Below are 24,232 nucleotides of genomic sequence, written 5' to 3'. Positions count from 1 at the left end.
ATAACCCCCAAGTCCTTTTCGCAATCTGTATGGCTAAGTTCTACATTATTTAACTTATAAGTACTAGGGTTATGGACACTCTCTAGCTTCCGAACCTTGCATTTATCTACATTGAACTGCATCTGCCACTTTTCTGACCAAGAATAGAGTTTGTTTAAATCCTCCTGAAGTTCCATAACATCTACGTTTGAATCAATTATCCTACCTATCTTTGTGTCATCGGCGAATTTGCTCATATCACTAGTAATTCCCTCATCAAGATGATTGATATATATTATAAACAACAACGGGCCCAAGACTGATCCCTGTGGAACGCCACTTGTTACAGATCCCCACTCGGATTTAACCCCATTTATGGACACTGCTTCCTGTCAGTGAGCCATGACTCGATCCACGAGAGCACTTTCCCCCCAATGCCATGAGCTGCCACTTTCTTTAACAGACTATGGTGCTATGTAGATGAATGGTTCAGAGAACCGACATGTTCATGAATTAGACACATGTGCAACTCTTGGGTATCTTTATTGAGGAAACGTTTCGCCACACAGTGGCTTCATCAGTCCATACAAAGGAGAATCTTGAAGAACAGGAGAAGATGATGGTCCGCCGCAAGCACTTGATGGTCCGCCGCAAGCACCTGATGGTCCGCCGCAAGCACCTGATGGTCCGCCTCAAGCACCTGATTTTCCGACGCAAGCACTTGATGGTCCGCCGCAAGCACTTAATGGTCCGCCGCAAGCACCTGATGGTCCGCCGCAAGCACCTGATGGTCTGCCGCAAGCATTTGATGGTCCGCCGCAAGCACTTGATGGTCCGCCGGAAGCACTTGATGGTCCACCGCAAGCACTTGATGGTTCGCCGCGAGCACTTGATGGTCCGCCGCAAGCACCTGATGGTCCGCCGCAAGCACCTGATGGTCCACCGCAAGCACCTGATGGTCCGCCGCAAGCACCTGATGGTCCGCCGCAAGCATTTGATGGTCTGCCGCAAGCACTTGATGGTCCGCCGGAAGCACTTGATGGTCCGCCGCAAGCACTTGATGGTTCGCCGCGAGCACTTGATGGTCCGCCGCAAGCACCTGATGGTCCGCCGCAAGCACCTGATGGTCCGCCGCAAGCACCTGATGGTCCGCCGCAAGCACCTGATGGTCCGCCGCAAGCATTTGATGGTCCACCGCAAGCACCTGATGGTCCGCCGCAAGCACTTGATGGTCCGCCGCAAGCACCTGATGGTCCGCCGCAAGCACCTGATGGTCCGCTGCAAGCACTTGATGGTCCGCCGCAAGCACTTGATGGTCCGCCGCAAGCACCTGATGGTCCGCCGCAAGCACTTGATGGTCCGCCGCAAGCACCTGATGGTCCGCCGCAAGCACCTGATGGTCCGCCGCAAGCACTTGATGGTCCGACGCAAGCACCTGATGGTCCGCCGCAAGCACCTGATGGTCCGCCGCAAGCACCTGATGGTCCGCCGCAAGCACTTAATGGTCCGACGCAAGCACCTGATGGTCCGCCGCAAGCACCTGATGGTCCGCCGCAAGCACCTGATGGTCCGCCGCAACCACTTGATGGTCCGCCGCAAGCACCTGATGGTCTGCCGCAAGCACTTGACGGTTCGCCGCAAGCACTTGATGGTCCGCCGCAAGCACTTGATGGTCCGCCGCAAGCACTTGATGGTCCGCTGCAAGCATTTGATGGTCCGCCGCAAGCACCTGATGGTCCGCCGCAAGCACTTAATGGTCCGCCGCAAGCACTTGATGGTCCGCTGCAAGCACTTGATGGTCCGCCGCAAGCACCTGATGGTCCGCCGCAAGCACTTGATGGTCCGCCGCAAGCACTTGATGGTCCGCCGCAAGCACTTGATGGTCCGCCGCAAGCACTTAATGGTCCGCCGCAAGCACTTGATGGTCCGCCGCAAGCACTTGATGGTCCGCCGCAAGCACTTGATGGTCCGACGCAAGCACTTGATGGTCCGCCGCAAGCACTTGATGGTCCGCCGCAAGAACTTGATGGTCCACCGCAAGCACTTGATGGTCCGCCGCAAGCACTTAATTGTCCGCCGCAAGCACTTGATGGTCCGCCGCAAGCACTTGATGGTCCGCCGCAAGCACTTGATGGTCCGCCGCAAGCACTTGATGGTCCGCCGCAAGCACTTGATGGTCCGCCGCAAGCACTTGATGGTCCGCCGCAAGAACTTGATGGTCCACCGCAAGCACTTGATGGTCCGCCGCAAGCACTTGATGGTCCGCCGCAAGCACCTGATGGTCCGCCGCAAGCACTTGATGGTCCGCCGCAAGCACTTGATGGTCCGCCGCTAGCACTTGATGGTCCGCCGCAAGCACTTGATGGTCCGCCGCGAGCACTTGATGGTCCGCCGCAAGCACTTGATGGTCCGCCGCAAGCACTTGATGGTCCGCCGCAAGCACTTGATGGTCCGCCGCAAGCACTTGATGGTCCGCCGCGAGCACTTGATGGTCCGCCGCAAGCACCTGATGGGAGTGAAGGATCACTGAAGACACATGACGCATGACACATGACACATGACTCATGACACATGACACATGACACACGACACATGACACATGACACACGACACATGACACATGACACACGACACATGCTCATGACACATGACACATGACACACGACACATGACATATGACACATGACACACGACACATGCTCATGACGCATGACACATGACACGTTATGACACGCGACACATGACACGTTATGACACATGACACATGACACATGACACATGACTCATGACGCATGACACATGACACATGACACAGGACACATGACATGACACATGACACAGGACACATGACACATGACACAGGACACATGACACATGACACAGGACACATGACACATGACACAGGACACATGACACATGACACATGACACCCCTCTTTTACATGTCAATAAGATTAAAAAATAAAGAATTTTTATTGATCAATGATTTAAAACAGTTCGTAATAAAGTTATAATACATCAACGTCAATAGTTATGTGCGCAGTATTATAACTACAACTGTAAATGGGTATCCATAACCATATTCTTTTTTTTTTTTTTAAATATTTGAAGAAATATCTTTGAAAATATTTAGAAACGTAATATCTGAAGATTTATCAACCTGCCACAGTTGCAATATACTTTAAATAAAAATAAAATTAATATTTTTAAAATGTCTGAAAAACGTAAATTAAATTTAGCGTTAATCATTTGTGGTCTTTTAAAAAAAGACGTTTATGTACAGTAATAAAATGTGTATGGGAGTCTTTTTCAACGTTCTGTGGGAAGTGTATAATAGGGATATATCCTTAATTTTAAAAGGGGTGGAAGGGTAAGCCAGTGGAAGGTCTCTGTCAGATGACTAAAAGCTCCAGCTGTAGGTCATCACATGACTAAAACCTGCGTCAGGAAACACTTGTCCTGTTTCCTGAAAAATATTACCTAACCTAACCTAACCTAACCTAACCTAACCCAACCTAACCTAACCTAACCTAACCTAACCTAACCTAACCCAACCTAACCTAACCTAACCTAACCTAACCTAACCTAACCTAACCTAACCCAACCTAACCTAACCTAACCTAACCTAACCTAACCTAACCCAACCCAACCTAACTTATCTTAACCTAACTTAACCTTATTAGTGTCACCAGAACATTTTTCATACGTAGTCTTATTTCCAGTTCAGGTTTTATCTAACAAGTCACTTCGTATGTGATGACTTAATTATCTAAAATATTTAAGAGTTTCACATTGTTACAATGTTGTTAGAATTACCGTTAATTGTGGGTATAAGGACACAAGTGCAACTAATGTGACATTTAACTGTGGCAACGTTTCGCTCTCCAGGAGCTTTGTCAAGCGGTAATGGCTTGACAAAGCTTCTGGAGAGCGAAACGTTGCCACAATAAAATGTCACATTAGTTGCAGCTGTGTCCTTATACCCAACAATTTCCTACTGGTTAATAATATTATCCAGATCCTGTAGTATTTTCACAAAATATCAGACATTTTGCTTTTCTCTGGTTAATTTGTAAATTTAAATAATGCAATATTTCACTAAAATAATTAATTATTTTTCTTAAATAATGTGAATCAACCCAAAGAACATTATAACCCGCATGTGGAATTATATTTGCTCTATGGAAATGGAAGCCACATCTGCCGTCATAACATTAATGGTATATAGTACTCACATGTTGTAGAATTAGACACATGTGCAACACCCGGGTATCTTTATTATGACGACGTTTCGCCCACCAGTGACTTTTGAAGTCTTCTGTTTGTGTGTCTGTATTGTAATGCATAGAATACTAAAGTGTACTGATTTCTCCCAGTATTGTATTGATAAAGTCACGGGTGGGTGAAATGTCTACATAATAAAGCCATCCAGTTGTTGCACAGGTTTTGGGTAGATGGCGAGGATATTTTGAGGAACTTTTAAATGTTGAGGAAGAAAGGGAGGCGGTAATTTCATGCACTGGTCAGGGAGGTATACCATCTTTTAGGAGTGAAGAAGAACAGGATGTGAGTGTGGGGGAGGAGCATGAGGCATTACGTAGAATGAAAGGGGGTAAAGCAGCTGGAACTGATGGGATCATGACAGAAATGTTAAAAGCAGGAGGGGATATAGTGTTGGAGTGGTTGGTACTTTTGTTTAATAAATGTATGAAAGAAGGTAAGGTACCTAGAGATTGGCAGAGAGCATGTATAGTCCCTTTATATAAAGGGAAGGGGGACAAAAGAGATTGTAAAAATTATAGAGGAATAAGTTTACTGAGTATACCAGGAAAAGTATACGGTAGCGTTATTATTGAAAGAATTAGAGGTAAGACGGAATGTAGGATTGCGGATGAGCAAGGAGGTTTCAGAGTGGGTAGGGGATGTGTAGATCAAGTGTTTACATTGAAGCATATATGTGAACAGTATTTAGATAAAGGTAGGGAAGTTTTTATTGCATTTATGGATTTAGAAAAGGCATATGATAGAGTGGATAGAGGAGCAATGTGGCAGATGTTGCAAGTATATGGAATAGGTGGTAAGTTACTAAATGCTGTAAAGAGTTTTTATGAGGATAGTGAGGCTCAGGTTAGGGTGTGTAGAAGAGAGGGAAAACACTTCCCGGTAAAAGCAGGTCATAGACAGGGATGTGTAATGTCACCATGGTTGTTTAATATATTTATAGATGGGGCTGTAAAAGAAGTAAATGCTAGGGTGTTCAGGAGAGGGGTGGGATTATATTATGGGGAATTAAATACAAAATGAGAAGTGACAGTTACTTTTTGCTGATGACACTGCTTATGGGAGAATCTAAAGAAAAATTGCCAAGGTTATTGGACGAATTTGGGAGTGTGTGTAAAGGTAGAAAGTTGAAAGTGAACATAGAAAAGAGTAAGGTGATGAGAGTATCAAATGATTTAGATAAAGAAAAATTGGATATCAAATTGGGGAGGAGGAGTATGGGAGAAGTGAATGTTTTCAGATACTTGGGAGTTGACGTGTCAGCGGATGGATTTATGAAGGATAAGGTTATTCATAGAATTGATGAAGGAAAAAAAGTGAGTGGTGCGTTGAGGAATATGTGGAGGCAAAAAATGTTATCTATGGAGGCAAAGAAGAGAATGTATGAAAGTATAGTGGTACCAACACTCTTATATGGGTGTGAAGCTTGGGTTGTGAATGCTGCAGCGAGGAGGCGGTTGGAGGCAGTGGAGATGTCCTGTCTTAGGGCAATGTGTGGTGTAAATATTATGCAGAAAATTAGGAGTGTGGAAATTAGGAGAAGGTGTGGAGTTAATAAAAGTATTAGTCAGAGGGCTGAAGAGGGGTTGTTAAGGTGGTTTGGTCATTTAGAGAGAATGGATCAAAGTAGAATGACATGGAGAGCATTTAAATCTCTACGGGAAGGAAGGCGGGATAGGGGTCGTCCTCGAAAAGGTTGGAGGGAGGGGGTAAAGGAGGTGTTGTTGGCGAGGGGTTTGGACTTCCAGCAAGCATGCGTGAGCATGTTAGATAGGAGTGAATGGAGACAAATGGTATTTGGGACCTGACGATCTGTTGGAGTGTGAGCAGGGTAATATTTAGTGAAAGGATTCAGGGAAACCGGTTATTTTATATAACATGACTTGAGTCCTGGAAATGGGAAGTACAATGCCTGCACTTTAAAGGAGGGGTTTGGGATATTAGCAGTTTGGTGGGATATGTTGTGTATCTTTATACGTATATGCTTCTAAACTGCTGTATTCTGAGCACCTCTGCAAAAACAGTGATTATGTGTGAGTGTGGTGAAAGTGTTGAATGATGATGAAAGTATTTTCTTTTTGGGGATTTTCTTTCTTTTTGGGTCACCCTGCCTCGGTGGGAGACAGCCGACTTGTTGAAAAAAAAAATCAATATATAACTTAAAAACATTGGTGAGAGGACATCACCTTGTCTTACGCTCTTCTTAATGATACGATAATCACTATTCCTTCTTTTGCGCCCCACACAGTTCTTACCTCCTGGGTTCTTAATACCCAGTAAAACATACTACATCAGGAGGAATTCCTTTATCATTAAGAATATCTCCTGGAATAATCTGGTCCATCTTATCTAATAATTGAGAGAGGTCTCTGAAGGCAGCACCTGCTCATCTTTCCTCCTGCATGGAAGACCTCACAGTAACCACTAACACCCAGCATGCAGCAATACCAGATAATTCCTTACTCAACCCACAGTTTAAAAATCGCAGTGTAATAGTAGTAGTTATAGTAATAGAGTAGTAATGGTAGTAGTAGTTGAAGTAACCCTATTCTCCGTCTTACTCTTAATTCTTTCAATTATAACTCTACCATACACTTTACCAGGTACACTCAACAGACTTATCCCCCTATAATTTTTGCACTCTCTTTTATCCCCTTTGCCTTTATACAAAGGAACTATGCATGCTCTCTGCCAATCCCTAGGTACCTTACCCTCTTCCATACATTTATTAAATAATTGCACCAACCACTCCAAAACTATATCCCCACCTGCTTTTAACATTTCTATCTTTATCCCATCAATCCCGGCTGCCTTACCCCCTTTCATTTTACCTACTGCCTCACGAACTTCCCCCACACTCACAACTGGCTCTTCCTCACTCCTACAAGATGTTATTCCTCCTTGCCCTATACACGAAATCACAGCTTCCCTATCTTCATCAACATTTAACAATTCCTCAAAATATTCCTTCCATCTTCCCAATACCTCTAACTCTCCATTTAATAACTCTCCTCTCCTATTTTTAACTGACAAATCCATTTGTTGTGTGTATAAGATGTAGTAGTAGTATGTAATGAGTTAAATTACACACACACACACACACACACACCCACACACACATATATATATATATATATATATATATATATATATATATATATATATATATATATATATATATATGCAAGGAATTCGCAAGAGCAGGCGAAACATACACAAACACTGATCTCTGGCTGAAGGAGACTCGAACCTACGAACCTTGGAACAAGGTACGCAGTGCTTTACCAATCTACCCACACTGGATCTAGCTTGCGCTAGACTGTGATCCAAGGCAGCCAGCTTTCAGGGAGAAGGCTTACAGCTTTACATCTCATCCCCTGCATGCATCAGCCTTACTAGAGATATTAACAATGCAAGGAATTCGCAAGAGCAGGCGAAATATACACAAACACTGATCTCTGGCTGAAGGAGACTGTCTTGGCTGTCTTGCCTCAACGTCTAGCATTGTGCTAGGCGCCAAGGAATTGTCCAGTGTGGGGAGAATGGTATAGCACTGCGTACCTTGTTCCAAGGTTCGGAGGTTCGAGTCTCCTTCAGCCAGAGATCAGTGTATATATATATATATATATATATATATATATATATATATATATATATATATATATATATATATATATATATATATATATATATATATATATATATGTCGTGCCGAATAGGCAGAACTTGCGATCTTGGCTTAAATAGCAACGCTCATCTTTCCATATAGAACAAGCGAAAATTTGTGTATGCAATAATTTCGCCAAAATCATTCTGAACCTAACGAAAAAAAAACATATTTCACTGTGTTTGTTTAGTATTAAATTATTGTAAACAAATCTAAAATATATTTAGTTGGGTTCGGCTAAAATAAATTGTTCTTGTTATAATAAGGTTAGGTAAGTTTTCTAAGATTCTTTTGGTGCAAAATTAAATTTTTTTACATTAACATTAATCAAAAAAATATATCTTTAAACTTATAAGATAAAATTTCAGAAAGGACTTAATTTTAAATGAGTTCTTGCTAATTGACCAGTTTTACATATTCGACACGACACACACACACACACACACACACACACACACACACACACATATATATATATATATATATATATATATATATATATATATATATATATATATATATATATATATATATATATATATATATACAGCCTCTCCTCACTTAGCGATATACTCGTTTACCGACGACTCAGACTTACGACAGGCTCTCTAACTAGTATTCATACCAAAATAATGTATATTAGAACTGATTTCCTCCATTCTGTTTATTACAATATACAGTGCTCTACTGTACAAATATTTAAAAATATTCCATAAATGTTATAAATGTTGCAAAGGTAACATTAAAACAATACTATGCTCCTCACTTACCGACGAATTCGGAACTCAGTCGTTAAGTGAGGAGAAAATATATATATATATATATATATATATATATATATATATACTTTTTGTGTGTATATATATATATATATATATATATATATATATATATATATATATATATATATATATATATACTTTTTGTGTATATATATATATATATATATATATATATATATATATATATATATATATATATATACTTTTTGTGTATTTACTATGATTTATATATACTTTGAGATCAATAACAACACTGCACTAGCCAAGGACTCGAACCCATGCTGCATTGGCCTACCTCATGGTGGGCGAAAACACATGACGCCCTAATCCACTGAACCATACGATCCTTAAGAGTAGCGCATCCAGCAGAACTGGATGTTGTACTCGCTACCCAAGGACACACGATGGTGTGGCCTGATGTATGGTCCAGTGGATTAGGGCGTCCTGTGTTTTCGCCCACCATGAGGTAGGCCAATGCAGCATGGGTGCGAGTCCTTGGCTAGTGCAGTGTTGTTATTGATCAATACCACTTGTTCGTGGTCACAATAATATAAAATACTGCTCGTTGTACTAGTACACCAAACAGGGACAAGAATGAAATTAGCCTAGAGTCATCCACACCATCGTGTGTCCTTGAGTAGCGAGTACAACATCCACTTCCGCTGGATGCGCTACTCGTGGTCACAATAATATACATTGAGATGTATATCATATATGATGTGTTTGCAATGAGATCAACGGTGCATACACACATGGATGATGTATATCTCAGTATGTATACACTTAGAGTTAACTTTAATCCCCATATAAGGGGTTCAAGTATACTTCAGGTATATCTCGTGTGGTAGATAAACATCAAACAAAATAAAAAAACCAAAGTTTTTTTCATTGGATATACACCGAGAGGTGAGTATCCCTCAGTATATATACACCGAGAGGTGAGTATCCCTCAGTATATATACACCGAGAGGTGAGTATCCCTCATTGTATATACACCGAGAAGTGGGTATCTCTCAGTGTATATACACCGAGGGATGAGTATCCCTCAGTGTATGTTCACTGAGAGCTGAGTATCCCTCAGTGTATATACACCAAGAGGTGAGTATCCCCCAGTGTATATACACTTAAAGTTGACACGTATACCACCTGGACACTACTAGTACTCTTGACTGGTGGTGTACAGGGGACAGGTAGCCCTAATAACCATCGTCTGGTACATTGGCTTCAAACCTAAGAATCCCGTGGGGGTGATTCATGGCAAGGAGTGGTGCATGCTTGAACCACCGTCTGTAAATCGCCAGATACACGGTAGTTTTGCAGCCAAACTACGGTGCGTGGGGGGTCACGACTGTGACAACATCGTCAGAAAGTGACCAACTTAGCAGTGATGGTCGTGGAGAGCACGGGCAGACGACTAAGTCGTACCGGACGACTCGACTGCAAAAAAGTCAAGGTAAGTCGCAATAAACGACTACTGCAAGCTTCCTGGGTCAGTGATACAGCGTTGGACCGGCTACAGACCAGGACCTCGGTTCAAGTCTCCGTCTATTCCTCTCCATGTTCACTCACCATAACGCTCATCAGTACCTGACAAAACTCCACAACCACCAGCACAAAAGCAACTATAGGCTTATCTTAAGCGAAGACTGTCTGAGGATCTCTAGTTAGGCCCAAAACATTCTCGATATTTTTGTACAGGTGAATGAGGGTTGTTCTTGCACATGTTCAGTCACGCAGGTGTTTACAAATTTCAGAGTTACTGCCACAAGTGCCGCACTTCAGAACTACAGCATGTAAGATCACACCAAGATGTTTAACACTTGTACAAAAACTAAAACGGCTCAATACCGTATAATAATAATAATAATAATAATAATAATAATAATAATAATAATAATAATAATAATAATAATAATAATAAAGATAATAATAATAATCGAAAAGATAATAATAATAATAATAATAATAATAATAATAATAATCGAAAAGATAATAATAATAATAATAATAATAATAATAATAATAATAATAATAATAATAATAAAGATAATAATAAAGATAATAATAATAATCGAAAAGATAATAATAATAATAATAATAATAATAATAATAATAATAATAATAATAAAGATAATAATAATAATCGAAAAGATAATAATAATAATAATAATAATAATAATAATAATAATAATAATAATAATAATAATAATAATAATAATAATTATAATAATAATAATAATAATAATAATAATAATAATAATAATAATAATAATAATAATAATAATAATAATAATAATAATAATAAAGATAATAATAATAATCGAAAAGATAATAATAATAATAATAATAATAATAATAATAATAATAATAATAATAATAATAATCTTTATTTCTACAGGTACATGATACAACATATAAAAACCATGGCTGACATCACTGATATACTATTTCGGGTAAATTAGGTAAATTTTGTTCCCAGGATGCGACCCACACCAGTCCACTAACACCCAGGTACCTATTTTACTGCTAGGTGAACATGGACAGCAGGTGTCTTAAGGAAAGAGAAGAACATTAGAATGGAGGAACACTGCGGAAGGCCTACTGGCCCATGCAAAGCACGTCCTTATCAAAACGACTTCTACCCAAAGCTACCCAAGAATTAACTCCCGTGCCCAATGACACCAGTCAAACCCAGCCCCTCCAACTCATATATTTGTCCAATCTCTTTTTAAAGCTACCCAAGGTCCTAGCCTCTATCACCCCACTGGGAAGACTGTTCCACGCATCTACAACTCTGTTAGAGAACCAGTACTTACCTATGTCCTTTCTAAATCTAAATTTATCTAACTTAAATCCATTATTTCTCGTTCTTACCTGGTTCGACACCCTCAGTACTTTATTAATATCTCCCTTGTTTATGCCCGTCATCCACTTATACACTTCAGTGATATCTCCCCTCATTCTACGCCTCTCCAGGGAGTGGAGATTTAAGGCTTTAAGTCTATCTTCATACGGGAGGTTCCTTACACAGTTAATCATTTTAGTCATTCTTCTCTGTATGTTCTCCAATGAATCTATATCCATCCTGTAGTAAGGAGACCAAAACTGAGCAGCATAATCCAAATGAGGCCTCACTAGTGAGGTATAGAGCTGTAAAATAACTTTTGGACCTCTGTTACTAATACTTCTTGAGATAAATCCAAGTAATGTGTTAGCCTTGTTGCGCACACTTAGGCACTGCTGTCTTGGGTTTAGATTTCTGCTTGTTAGGTAAGACACATATGCAACAGTTAGGTATCTTTATTTCGAAACGTTTCGCCTACACAGTAGGCTTCTTCAGTCGAATACAGAAAAGTTGATAGAAGCAGAAGAGACTTGAAGACGATGTAATCGGTCCATCACCCTTGAAGTTTTGAGGTAGTCAGTCCCTCAGTCTGGAGAAGAGTATTGTTCCATAGTCTGAAAAAATATGGAGTTGAAGTGACAGGATGGAGCCTATATACCGCCAGGAGGTGAGATGTAGGCCACTAGTAGAGGTAAGAAAGTAGTCGTTGGGAGGTCACGTCCCTCTCAAATCCAGCCATTCTCACTAGTAGAAGTTGTCCAAGTTGATTTCAGGTCTGTACCAAGATACCCTTGTGTTGCAGTGTCTGACAGAGTGAACATTAAAATGGTATAAAATACCGACAGGTATTTTATACCATTTATTTCTGCTTACCATGACTCCCAAGTCTTTTTCACATTCTGTATGATCAAGCTCTACTTCACCTAGTTTATAGCTTCGAGGGTTATTTTTCATTACCAAGGGCTAGTGGAAATAATGGTATAAAATACCGACACAATGGATCTGTGTGTGACTTGAAAAAGCCCACTGTGTGGGTGAAACGTTGTCAATAAAGGATCACATTATACTGCATATGTGTTTATATTTCCACCATGGGCTAGTACCTTACACTTATCCACATTGAACTTCATCTGCCATTTTTCAGACCATGACATTAATTTGTCCAAATCCTCCTGGAGTTCATTGCTATCCTCCTCAGAATGAATCATACGGCCTATCTTTGTATCATCAGCAAATTTGCTCATGTCACTCATAATCCCTTCATCAAGGTCATTAATGTAAATTATGAACAAGAGAGGGCCTAGAACTGATCCTTGTGGAACGCCACTAGTGACTAATCCCCATTCAGATTTGACCCCATTAATCGAGACTCACTGCTTTCTATTGATAAGCCTTGACTCTATCCATGCTAGAACTTTACCTGCTATACCATGAGCTGCTACTTTTCTTAAGAGTCTCTTGTGAGGTACTCTATCGAAGGCTTTACTAAAATCCAAATAAACAATATCATATTCTTTATTACTGTCAACTGCCTCAAATGTTCTATTGAAGAACGTCAGTAAAGTTGTCAGGCAGGAACGACCTCTCGTGAACCCATGCTGAGATTCATTTATCAAGTTATGCTCTTCAAGGTGACTTCTAATAATGTCAGCTATAATTGATTCTAGTAACTTGTCCACTATAGATGTCAGGCTTATTGGACGGTAATTTGAAGGAACGGACTTATCTACTGATTTGAATATAGGAACCACATTAGCCATCTTCCACAACTCTGCCACAACACCGGTAAGGATGGACGCATTAAACACACTCGTTAATGACTGACTATGTTCCATCTTGCATTCCTTAAGTACCCTGGAAAATAACTCGTCGGGCCCCGGGGACTTATTTTGCTTCAGTTTATCTATCTGTTTGATAACCATGTCCCTCGTGACAGTAATATTAGTCAATTTGAATTCGTCAGGAACTGAATAATTGTTAATTTTTGGAATCACATTTACATCTTCCTGTGTAAAAACCGACAAAAAAATAGTCATTAAATATGGAACACATTTCCAGTTCGTTATCCGTCAGCTGTCCATTCCCAATTTTCAGAGGTCATACTTTTTCCTTCACCTTCGTCCTATACACTTGAAAGAACCCCTTTGGGTTGGTCTTTGATTCATTAGCAACTCTAATTTCATAGTCACGTTTAGCCTTTCTAATCCCCTTTTTTTACTTCTCTTTTAAGCTGGACATACTGGTCAGTAAGGTTAACCTCTCCTCTTCTGATGCGCCTATAAATTCCCCTTTTCTCCCCTAATAGATGCTTTAGCCTCCTGTTAACCCATTTGGTATCGTTATTATTAGACCTGATTTCTCTCTGGGGAATGTATATACTCTGAGCACGGTGTACATTTTTAAGAAAGAACTCATAAATGGAGATCCCTTCGTAATCATAAGTATGATTATCGTCAATAGAATCATTAGCTAGATAACCCCAATCGAGATTTGACAGGTGTTTCCTAAATCCATTACAATTGGCAGAACGAAAATCGGGGATTTTCACCGTATTATCATTATTCTTGTATTCCCAGTTAATGCTAAAAGTGATGGATTTGTGATCACTTGCGCCAAGCTCTTCAGTGATCTCCAGATTATTTACGAGTGTTTCCTTATTTGACAAGACTAGGTCTAGCAAATTATTACCCCTGGTAGGCTCCGTTACACACTGCTTCAGAAAATAGTACTGACCTGTTTCCATAAAGTCACTGGACTCCAGATTACCAGTCAAAGAATTCCAGTCAATTTGACTAAAGTTAAAATCTCCTACTATCACTATGTTATTGTGTCTAGAAGCCCTAACAATTTCGTCCCAAAGAAGTCTCCCTCTATCGTGATCCAAGCCTGGAGGTCGGTATATTACACCTAGAATTAATTTTTCTTGACCTTCTACAAACTCTACCCAAACAGATTCTGTTACTCTTCCATCTATTTTTATACCTGTTTTTATGCAACAATTAATATTTTCTCGAACATATAATGCAACTCCTCCCCCCCTTCCCATTACATCTATCCACATGGAACAACTTAAACCCTTGAATATTACACTCAGCAATCATATCCCGACTCTTTAAATCATACCACGTTTCAGTTAATGCAATGATATCAAAGTTCCCAGTACATGCTACCAAACGTAGTTCATTAATCTTATTTCTTGCACTTCGACTGTTAGCATAAAATACCATCATATGTTTTTTCTTCTGCACATTTTTCCTATTCATCTTTGTTTTTACACAACTTCTGAAATTATCATTACCCAGAGTTACTCCATGACAGTTACTATTAAAATTCTTAATATCAGAGCATAAGTCAATATATCCATACTCATTATTTATCATTTCTAAAGCCATACCTCTAACTAATCCTAGTTTAAAGTCCTAACAACCCCCTCAACTGAGCTAGCAAGAAGATCCACACCTGCTCTGGATAAATGAACCCCATCCCTGGCAAACATGTCATTTCGGCCATAGAAGTTGTCCCAGTTGTCAATGAATGGTACTGCATTATCCTTACAGTGTTTATCAAGCCAACAATTAATACCAATTGCTCTTGACAACCATTCATTTCCAACACCCCTTCTTGGCAAAATGCCACATATAACAGGGGGCCCCCCCTTCTTCCTAATTATGTCTATAGCTGTCCGGAACTTTCTAACTAAATCCTCACTTCTACGCTTGCCTACGTCATTGCCTCCAGCACTGAGGCAAATAATAGGATTGATCCCATTACCGTTCATGATGTTGTCAAGCCGGCTAACAATGTCCTCCATCCCAGCCCCAGGAAAGCAAACCCTCTGTCTCCTACTCCTGTCCTTCAAGCAGAAGGCCCTATCCATATAAACAAACCTGGCTATCCCCAACAAAAACAATATTTTTACCTTCCTTGGTGTCGTTCGTTGTGACGTTCCCAGTAGTCGACTCACATTCGTCGGGTAGCACGGAGAATGCATTAGATGTTTCCACAACAGTTTCCACAGCCGTCTCTTTCTTCTTCATCGTTTCGACTTTCCATTCTTCTTGATTGTCAACTTCGTTCCATGCTGTCCAGCCACTGTCCAAGTTCCCTTCTTGACCTGAGGACTCAAAACAGGAGGACTACTACGAATCCTCTTGTTTTCCTCAGTCAATCGCCGTATCTCCAACTTAGCCATCCTCAATTCTTCCTTGAGCTGCTGATAAAGTTGCTCGATAGAGGGCATCTTGGTTCAGTCCAAGTGGAGCACACAAACGTCCTCACTGAGCTAAGTACACGCCCCAATGTTTCCAACGTAGCGGGAATCGAACCATGGACCTCAGTATGTGAGCTGACTCCGCTACCAACTTAGCTATGGGATACCTAACATCTAAACTGGAAGTGATAAAGTCGCTGGAGGACGAAAGGTTTACCCAGATGTTGTATATGTGACTAATTCTTTATCTTCTTGGTATTAAATACCACACACACTTGGTCCATTAACTAGTAACGTTGTATGTCATACAACGCTAATACACTGAACTGTATGAGTGAAACATCGAGAAAACAAAACGTTGTGCGTGTTATAAAACAATACGCGATTTATGGCATTTTGTTAAGACATTTTGCCTATCAGGGACTTGATCAGTTCTCACGTAATTGGTACAGTCCCCTGGTGGGCGAAACATCTTCTCAACAAATTGTCACAAACCGCATATTGTACTTTATTAACAGACTTGTCGGTATGTAATACCATTGATATTCCAAGGACTGCATTTCGCTGTGTAGCTCAAGATTAGGTTAAGTTAGGTTAGGTTAGGTTAGGTTAGGTTAGGTTAGGTTAGGTTAGGTTAGGTTAGGTTAGGTTAGGTTAGGTGAGGTTAATTTAGGTTAGGTTAGGTTAGGTTAGGTAAGATAAGGTTAGGTTAGGTTAGGTGAGGTTAATTTAGGTTATGTTAGGTTAGATTAGGTTAGGTGAGGTTAATTTAGGTTAGGTTAGGTTAGGTTAGGTAAGGTAATGTTAGGTTAGGTTAGGTGAGGTTAATTTAGGTTAGGTTAGGTTAGGTTAGGTGAGGTTAATTTAGGTTGGGTTAGGTTAGGTTAGGTAAGGTAAGGTTAGGTTAGGTTAGGTGAGGTTAATTTATGTTAGGTTAGGTTAGGTTAGGTTAATTTAGGTTATGTTAAGTTAGGTTAGGTTAGGTTAAGTTAGGTAAGGTTAGGTTAAGTTAGATAAGGTTAGGTTAGGTTAGATTAGGTTAGGTGAGGTTAATTTAGCTTAGGTTAGGTTAGGTTAGGTTAGGTAAGGTAAGGTAAGGTTAGGTTAGGTTAGGTGAGGTTAGGTTAGGTTAGGTTAGGTTGGGTTAAGTTAGGTTAGGTTAGGTTAGGTTAGGTTAGGTTAGGTTAGGTTAAGTTAGGTAAGGTTAGGTTAAGTTAGATAAGGTTAGGTTAGGTTAGATTAGGTTAGGTGAGGTTAATTTAGCTTAGGTAAGGTTAGGTAAGGTTAGGTTAGGTTAGGTTAGGTTAGGTTAGGTTAGGTTAGGTTAGGTGAGGTTAATTTAATTTAAGTTAGGTGAGGTTAGGTTAGGTAAGGTAAGGTTAGGTTAGGTTAGTTGAGGTTAATTTAGGTTAGGTTAGGTTAGGTTAGGTTAGGTAAGGTTAGGTTAGGTTAAGTTAGGTTAGGTTAGGTAAGATAATTTAGGTTAAGTTAGGTAAGGTTTGTCAGGAAACAGTACAAGTGTTTCCTGGCGCGGGTCTATAGTTATATGATGACCCACAGCTGGAGCTTTTGGTCATCTGTCCGAGGCCTTCCACTGGTTTACTCCCCGCCCCTAACACGACCCAAGACGGTACATGATAATCCCGACCCAGGATAGTACATTATAATCCTGACCCAGGACGATACATGATAATCCTGCTCAGGATGGTACATGGTAATTCTACTCAGGAAGTTACATGATAATCCTGACCCAGGAAGTTACATGATAATCCTGACCCAGGAAGGTACATGATAATCCTGACCCAGGACGATACATGATAATCCTGCTCAGGATGGTACATGGTAATTCTACTCAGGAAGTTACATGATAATCCTGACCCAGGAAGTTACATGATAATCCTGACCCAGGAAGGTACATGATAATCCTGACCCAGGACGATACATGATAATCGTGACTCCACACTGGTACACACAAAATAATTTCCTTAGGATATTAGTTTTCAATTTAGTACATTATTTCAACTGCCTCCCAGCATACATAACCAGGAGGCCTGGTCACAGACCGGGCCGCGGGGGCGTTGACCCCAGGAACTCTCTCCAGGTAAACTCCAGTCAGGATATTATCCTATATTCCGGCATATAAGGCGCACGAGTGTCGGCTGCTTGCTACAGCCTACCCTTGACCCTAACCTTGAGCATATAAGGCGCATATACGATTTTTGTGGGGAAAACAGTGCGCCTTATATGCCGGAATAAAATAAATCTTAATTGAAAGAAGCTCTGAACAGTTCTCTTTAAATAAGCTAGACTCTCTCTCTCTCTCTTGACACTAAGATTCTCAAAGGAGAATACCAGAATCATGAACAGGAGGAGCCAGGAGCTATGACTCGACCCCCTGCATCCACAAACAGGTGAACACGCGGCACAAAATATATATATATACAGCAAAGAAAAAAAAATGCACACGTGGGATTAAGAAGATCATGAATAACGATATATAAAAAATTACGTCAAATCTCTCTTTCTCTCTCTCTCTCTCTCTCTCTCTCTCTCTCTCTCTCTCTCTCTCTCTCTCTCTCTCTCTCTCTCTCTCTCTCTCTCTCTCTCTCTCTCTTATTTTTCAAGCTCCCAGTATTTTGATAACTAGTGTAGACGAAAAAATACAATAAGCACTTAGATACTTGATGAAGCTCTACACGGTGTAACATTCCGTGATAAAGCTCTACACGGTGTAACATTCCGTAATAAAGCTCTACACGGTGTAACATTCCGTGATAAAGCTCTACACAATGTTACACGCTGTAACAAAGCTCTGCACAGAGCGAAACACTGCGAGATATAGCTCTACACAAAAAAAAAAAAAAACACGTGATAAAACTCTACACAGTATAACACTGTGATAAAGCTCTACACAGTATAACACTGATAAAGCTCTACACAGCATAACACTGTGATAAAGCTCTACACAGTATAACACTGTGATAAAGCTCTACACAGTATAACACTGTGATAAAGCTCTACACAGTATAACACTGATAAAGCTCTACACAGTGTAACACTGTGATAAAGTTCTACACAGTATAACACTGTGATAAAGCTCTACACAGTATAACACTGATAAAGTTCTACACAGCATAACACTGTGATAAAGCTCTACACAGTATAACACTGTGATAAAGCTCTACACAGCATAACACTGTGATAAAGCTCTACACAGTATAACACTGTGATAAAGCTCTACACAGTATAACACTGATAAAGCTCTACACAGTGTAACACTGTGATAAAGTTCTACACAGTATAACACTGTGATAAAGCTCTACACAGTATAACACTGATAAAACTCTACACAGTGTAACACTGTGATAAAGTTCTACACAGTATAACACTGTGATAAAGCTCTACACAGTATAACACTGTGATAAAGCTCTACACAGTGTAACAATGTGACAAAGCTCTACACAGTGTAACACTGTGATAAAGCTCTACACAGTATAACACTGTGATAAAGCTCTACACAGTATAACACTGATAAAGCTCTACACAGTATAACACTGTGATAAAGCTCTACACAGCATAACACTGTGATAAAGCTCTACACAGTATAACACTGTGATAAAGCTCTACACAGCATAACACTGTGATAAAGCTCTACACAGTATAACACTGTGATAAAGCTCTACACAGTATAACACTGTGATAAAGTTCTACACAGTATAACACTGTGATAAAGCTCTACACAGTATAACATTGATAAAGCTCTACACAGTGTAACACTGTGATAAAGTTCTACACAGTATAACACTGTGATAAAGCTCTACACAGTATAACACTGTGATAAAGCTCTACACAGTGTAACAATGTGACAAAGCTCTACACAGTGTAACACTGTGATAAAGCTCTACACAGTATAACACTGTGATAAAGCTCTACACAGTATAACACTGATAAAGCTCTACACAGTATAACACTGTGATAAAGCTCTACGCAGTGTAATACTGTGATAAAGTTCTACACAGTATAACACTGTGATAAAGCTCTACACAGCATAACACTGTGATAAAGCTCTACACAGTATAACACTGTGATAAAGCTCTACACAGCATAACACTGTGATAAAGCTCTACACAGTATAACACTGTGATAAAGCTCTACACAGTATAACACTGATAAAGCTCTACACAGTGTAACACTGTGATAAAGTTCTACACAGTATAACACTGTGATAAAGCTCTACACAGTATAACACTGATAAAGCTCTACACAGTGTAACACTGTGATAAAGTTCTACACAGTATAACACTGTGATAAAGCTCTACACAGTATAACACTGTGATAAAGCTCTACACAGTGTAACAATGTGACAAAGCTCTACACAGTGTAACACTGTGATAAAGCTCTACACAGTATAACACTGTGATAAAGCTCTACACAGTATAACACTGATAAAGCTCTACACAGTATAACACTGTGATAAAGCTCTACACAGTGTAACAATGTGACAAAGCTCTACACAGTATAACACTGTGATAAAGCTCTACACAGTGTAACAATGTGACAAAGCTCTACAGAGTGTAACACTGTGATAAAGCTCTACACAGTATAACACTGTGATAAAGCTCTACACAGTATAACACTGATAAAGCTCTACACAGTGTAACACTGTGATAAAGCTCTACACAGTGTAACACTGTGATAAAGCTCTACACAGTGTAACACTGTGATAAAGCTCTACGCAGTGTAATACTGTGATAAAGCTCTACACAGTATAACACTGATAAAGCTCTACACAGTATAACACTGTGATAAAGCTCTACACAGTGTAACACTGTGACAAAGCTCTACACAGTGTAATACTGTGATAAAGCTCTACACAGTATAACACTGATAAAGCTCTACACAGTGTAACACTGTGATAAAGCTCTACACAGTGTAACACTGTGATAAAGCTCTACACAGCATAACACTGATAAAGCTCTACACAGTGTAACACTGTGATAAAGCTCTACACAGCATAACACTGATAAAGCTCTACACAGTATAACACTGTGATAAAGCTCTACACAGTGTAACACTGTGATAAAACTCTACACAGTGTAACACTGTGATAAAGCTCTACACAGTGTAACACTGTGATAAAACTCTACACAGTGTAACACTGTGATAAAGCTCTACACAGTGTAACACTGTGATAAAACTCTACACAGTGTAACACTGTGATAAAGCTCTACACAGCATAACACTGTGATAAAGCTCTACACAGTATAACACTGTGATAAAACTCTACACAGTATAACACTGTGATAAAGCTCTACACAGCATAACACTGTGATAAAACTCTACACAGCATAACACTGTGATAAAGCTCTATACGGTGAAACACTCTGATAAAGAACTATACAGAGAGAAACGTTGTCAGAAACGTGTCTTTCCCTCACTGTTAACAACAGTCAAACAGCAAGAACAAACTGCAACAATAACGTTGTGATTTGCACTAAGAATATTAGGCTGATTTATATTAAGAATATACTTCGATTTGTATAAACAATAGTGTGTTCACTTGTATTAAAAGTAATAGGTTGATTTGTATAAACGACAGTGTGTTGATTTGTATTAATGCGCCAATATTTCTTTATGCATAAATATATGTTGAATTACATTAAATAATACGTTGAATTGTATACATGCAACAATACTGTATTGTTTTGGACAGACTCAACTTACGAACCTGAGTTCAAGTCTCTCGTTCATCCTGTTGTTTACTCACTGACAGCTGTTTATTACGATTTAATTTGAATTAGGACAACAGTACGTTGATTTGTATAAACAGATTGATATGGTGGGTTGTCAGGTTTGATCCGAGGCAGAGGAAGAGCAGCTGCGATTCCTCGGATGAAGAGCCCCTCGCTAGCATCAACATCTCGGTATTACGTAAGACAGGAAGAGAAGAGAAAGAGAGAAATGCCAGCTGCTCTAAGCTACATCGGAAAAGTCGGTCGATGGATCTATAATTTCCTCACTAACAGAACACAGAGAGTAGTCGTCAACAGAGTAAAGTCCGAGGCAGCTACGGTGAAAAGCTCTGTTCCACAAGGCACAGTACTCGCTCCCATCTTGTTCCTCATCCTCATATCCGACATAGACAAGGATGTCAGCCACAGCACCGTGTCTTCCTTTGCAGATGACACCCGAATCTGCATGACAGTGTCTTCCATTGCAGACACTGCAAGGCTCCAGGCGGACATCAACCAAATCTTTCAGTGGGCTGCAGAAAACAATATGAAGTTCAACGATGAGAAATTTCAATTACTCAGATATGGTAAACATAAGGAAATTAAATCTTCATCAGAGTACAAAACAAATTCTGGCCACAAAATAGAGCGAAACACCAACGTCAAAGACCTGGGAGTGATCATGTCGGAGGATCTCACCTTCAAGGACCATAACATTGTATCAATCGCATCTGCTAGAAAAATGACAGGATGGATAATGAGAACCTTCAAAACTAGGGAGGCCAAGCCCATGATGACACTCTTCAGGTCACTTGTTCTATCTAGGCTGGAATATTGCTGCACACTAATAGCACCTTTCAAGGCAGGTGAAATTGCCGACCTAGAAAATGTACAGAGAACTTTCACGGCGCGCATAACGGAGATAAAACACCTCAGTTACTGGGAGCGCTTGAGGTTCCTAAACCTGTATTCCCTGGAACGCAGGAGGGAGAGATACATGATTATATACACCTGGAAAATCCTAGAGGGACTAGTACCGAACTTGCACACGAAAATCACTCACTACGAAAGCAAAAGACTTGGCAGACGATGCACCATCCCCCCAATGAAAAGCAGGGGTGTCACTAGCACGTTAAGAGACCATACAATAAGTGTCAGGGGCCCGAGACTGTTCAACTGCCTCCCAGCATACATAAGGGGGATTACCAACAGACCCCTGGCAGTCTTCAAGCTGGCACTGGACAAGCACCTAAAGTCAGTTCCTGATCAGCCGGGCTGTGGCTCGTACGTTGGTTTGCGTGCAGCCAGCAGCAACAGCCTGGTTGATAAGGCTCTGATCCACCAGGAGGCCTGGTCACAGACCGGGCCGCGGGGGCGTTGACCCCCGGAACTCTCTCCAGGTAAACTCCAGGTAAACATCAATCACCAACTAAGAGCTATATCAGCTTGGGGAAATAGATGGCAAGTAACATTTGCACCTGAGAAAATATAAATGATGGTCTCTAGGCACCATGATGGTAATGCCGGTGCAGTAGTAAGGATGAAGGAGAGAGTGTTGGTACCTGGGGAAGAAGTTGATATCCTTGGGGTGAAATTCGACTCCAAACTAACCATGAAGAACCACGTTGTAAATCTTGCAAACAAGGCAGCTTACAGCACTTCGCCGTATTTCGCATCTGTTTGACAGCAGGGGTCGCAAGATTCCGTATGAGGCACAAGTGCGCTCACACCTTGAGTATGCTCCACTTTCTTGGTCTGCCCGCCCCTCTCTCATCTGCGACTGCTTGACAGAGTAGAGAACAGAGCAATACGTCTCATCTCTCGCCTGGGCCCATCCTGGATAGATCTGTCATTTCAGCAGAACCTTCAACACAGGAGGGATGTGGGTGGCCTTACTGTTATGTACAAGGCCAATACTGTCAAAGTACCACACTTGGATCCACTTCGAGGACAGCGTGAAACAAGCTTTTATGCCACAAGACGGGCAGAAAGCAGCAACTTCACTCTAGCTGTACCCCTCTTCAGAACATCACTTCATCTGATATCATTTATCCCCAGGATGACTCGAGTATGGAGCACATTCTTACAGCATTATGATGTCAACGAGATAAGTCAGTTGATCAAATGAAAATGCTGGCCCACAGATGGCTCCAACTTCATCCTGTTCCCTACTTGTATGTTTCATAACAATAAAAATGCTTTCAAATGAGCTGATGTAGGTAACAGCTCTTAGCTTGCCAATAAAGTTAGGAATCCTTAACCTGTAAATAGCTTGTCAATAAAGCTAGGGATCCTTAACCTAGCCTTGTCAAACCCTGTGTAGAGAGAGAGAGAGAGAGAGAGAGAGAGAGAGAGAGAGAGAGAGAGAGAGAGAGAGAGAGAGAGAGAGAGAGAGAGAGAGAGAGATATATAGATAGATAGATAGATAGAGAGAGAGAGAGAGAGAGAGAGAGAGAGAGAGAGAGAGAGAGAGAGAGAGAGAGAGAGAGAGAGAGAGACAGAGAGAGAGAGAGAGACAGAGAGAGACAGAGAGAGACAGAGAGAGACAGAGAGAGAGAGAGAGAGAGAGACAGAGAGAGAGAGAGAGAGACAGAGAGAGAGAGAGACAGAGACAGAGAGAGAGAGAGAGAGAGAGAGAGAGAGAGAGAGAGAGAGAGAGAGAGAGAGAGAGAGAGAGAGAGAGAGAGAGAGAGAGAGAGAGACAGACAGACAGAGAGAGACAGAGAGAGACAGAGAG

At 40.6% G+C, this 24,232-nt stretch overlaps 1 protein-coding gene across 1 annotated transcript in view; it reads left to right on the top strand.

Annotated features, from left to right (window-relative positions):
* Positions 1–10,095: 10,095 nt before the first annotated feature.
* The window catches only part of LOC138854513 (homeobox protein 2-like), a 21,862-nt gene continuing 7,725 nt past the window's right edge, over positions 10,096–24,232 (top strand). The window contains exons 1-2 of the mRNA XM_070098283.1: positions 10,096–10,161; positions 10,574–11,161. Coding sequence (XP_069954384.1) covers positions 10,096–10,161; positions 10,574–11,161 — 654 coding nt within the window. The remainder of the gene's footprint in view (positions 10,162–10,573; positions 11,162–24,232) is intronic.

The sequence above is a fragment of the Cherax quadricarinatus genome, chromosome 4 (genome assembly GCF_038502225.1).
Source record: "Cherax quadricarinatus isolate ZL_2023a chromosome 4, ASM3850222v1, whole genome shotgun sequence".
Lineage (NCBI taxonomy): Eukaryota > Metazoa > Arthropoda > Malacostraca > Decapoda > Parastacidae > Cherax > Cherax quadricarinatus.
The sequence above is the reverse complement of the archived record's forward strand: the minus strand, read 5'-3'. Positions and strand labels throughout refer to the sequence as shown.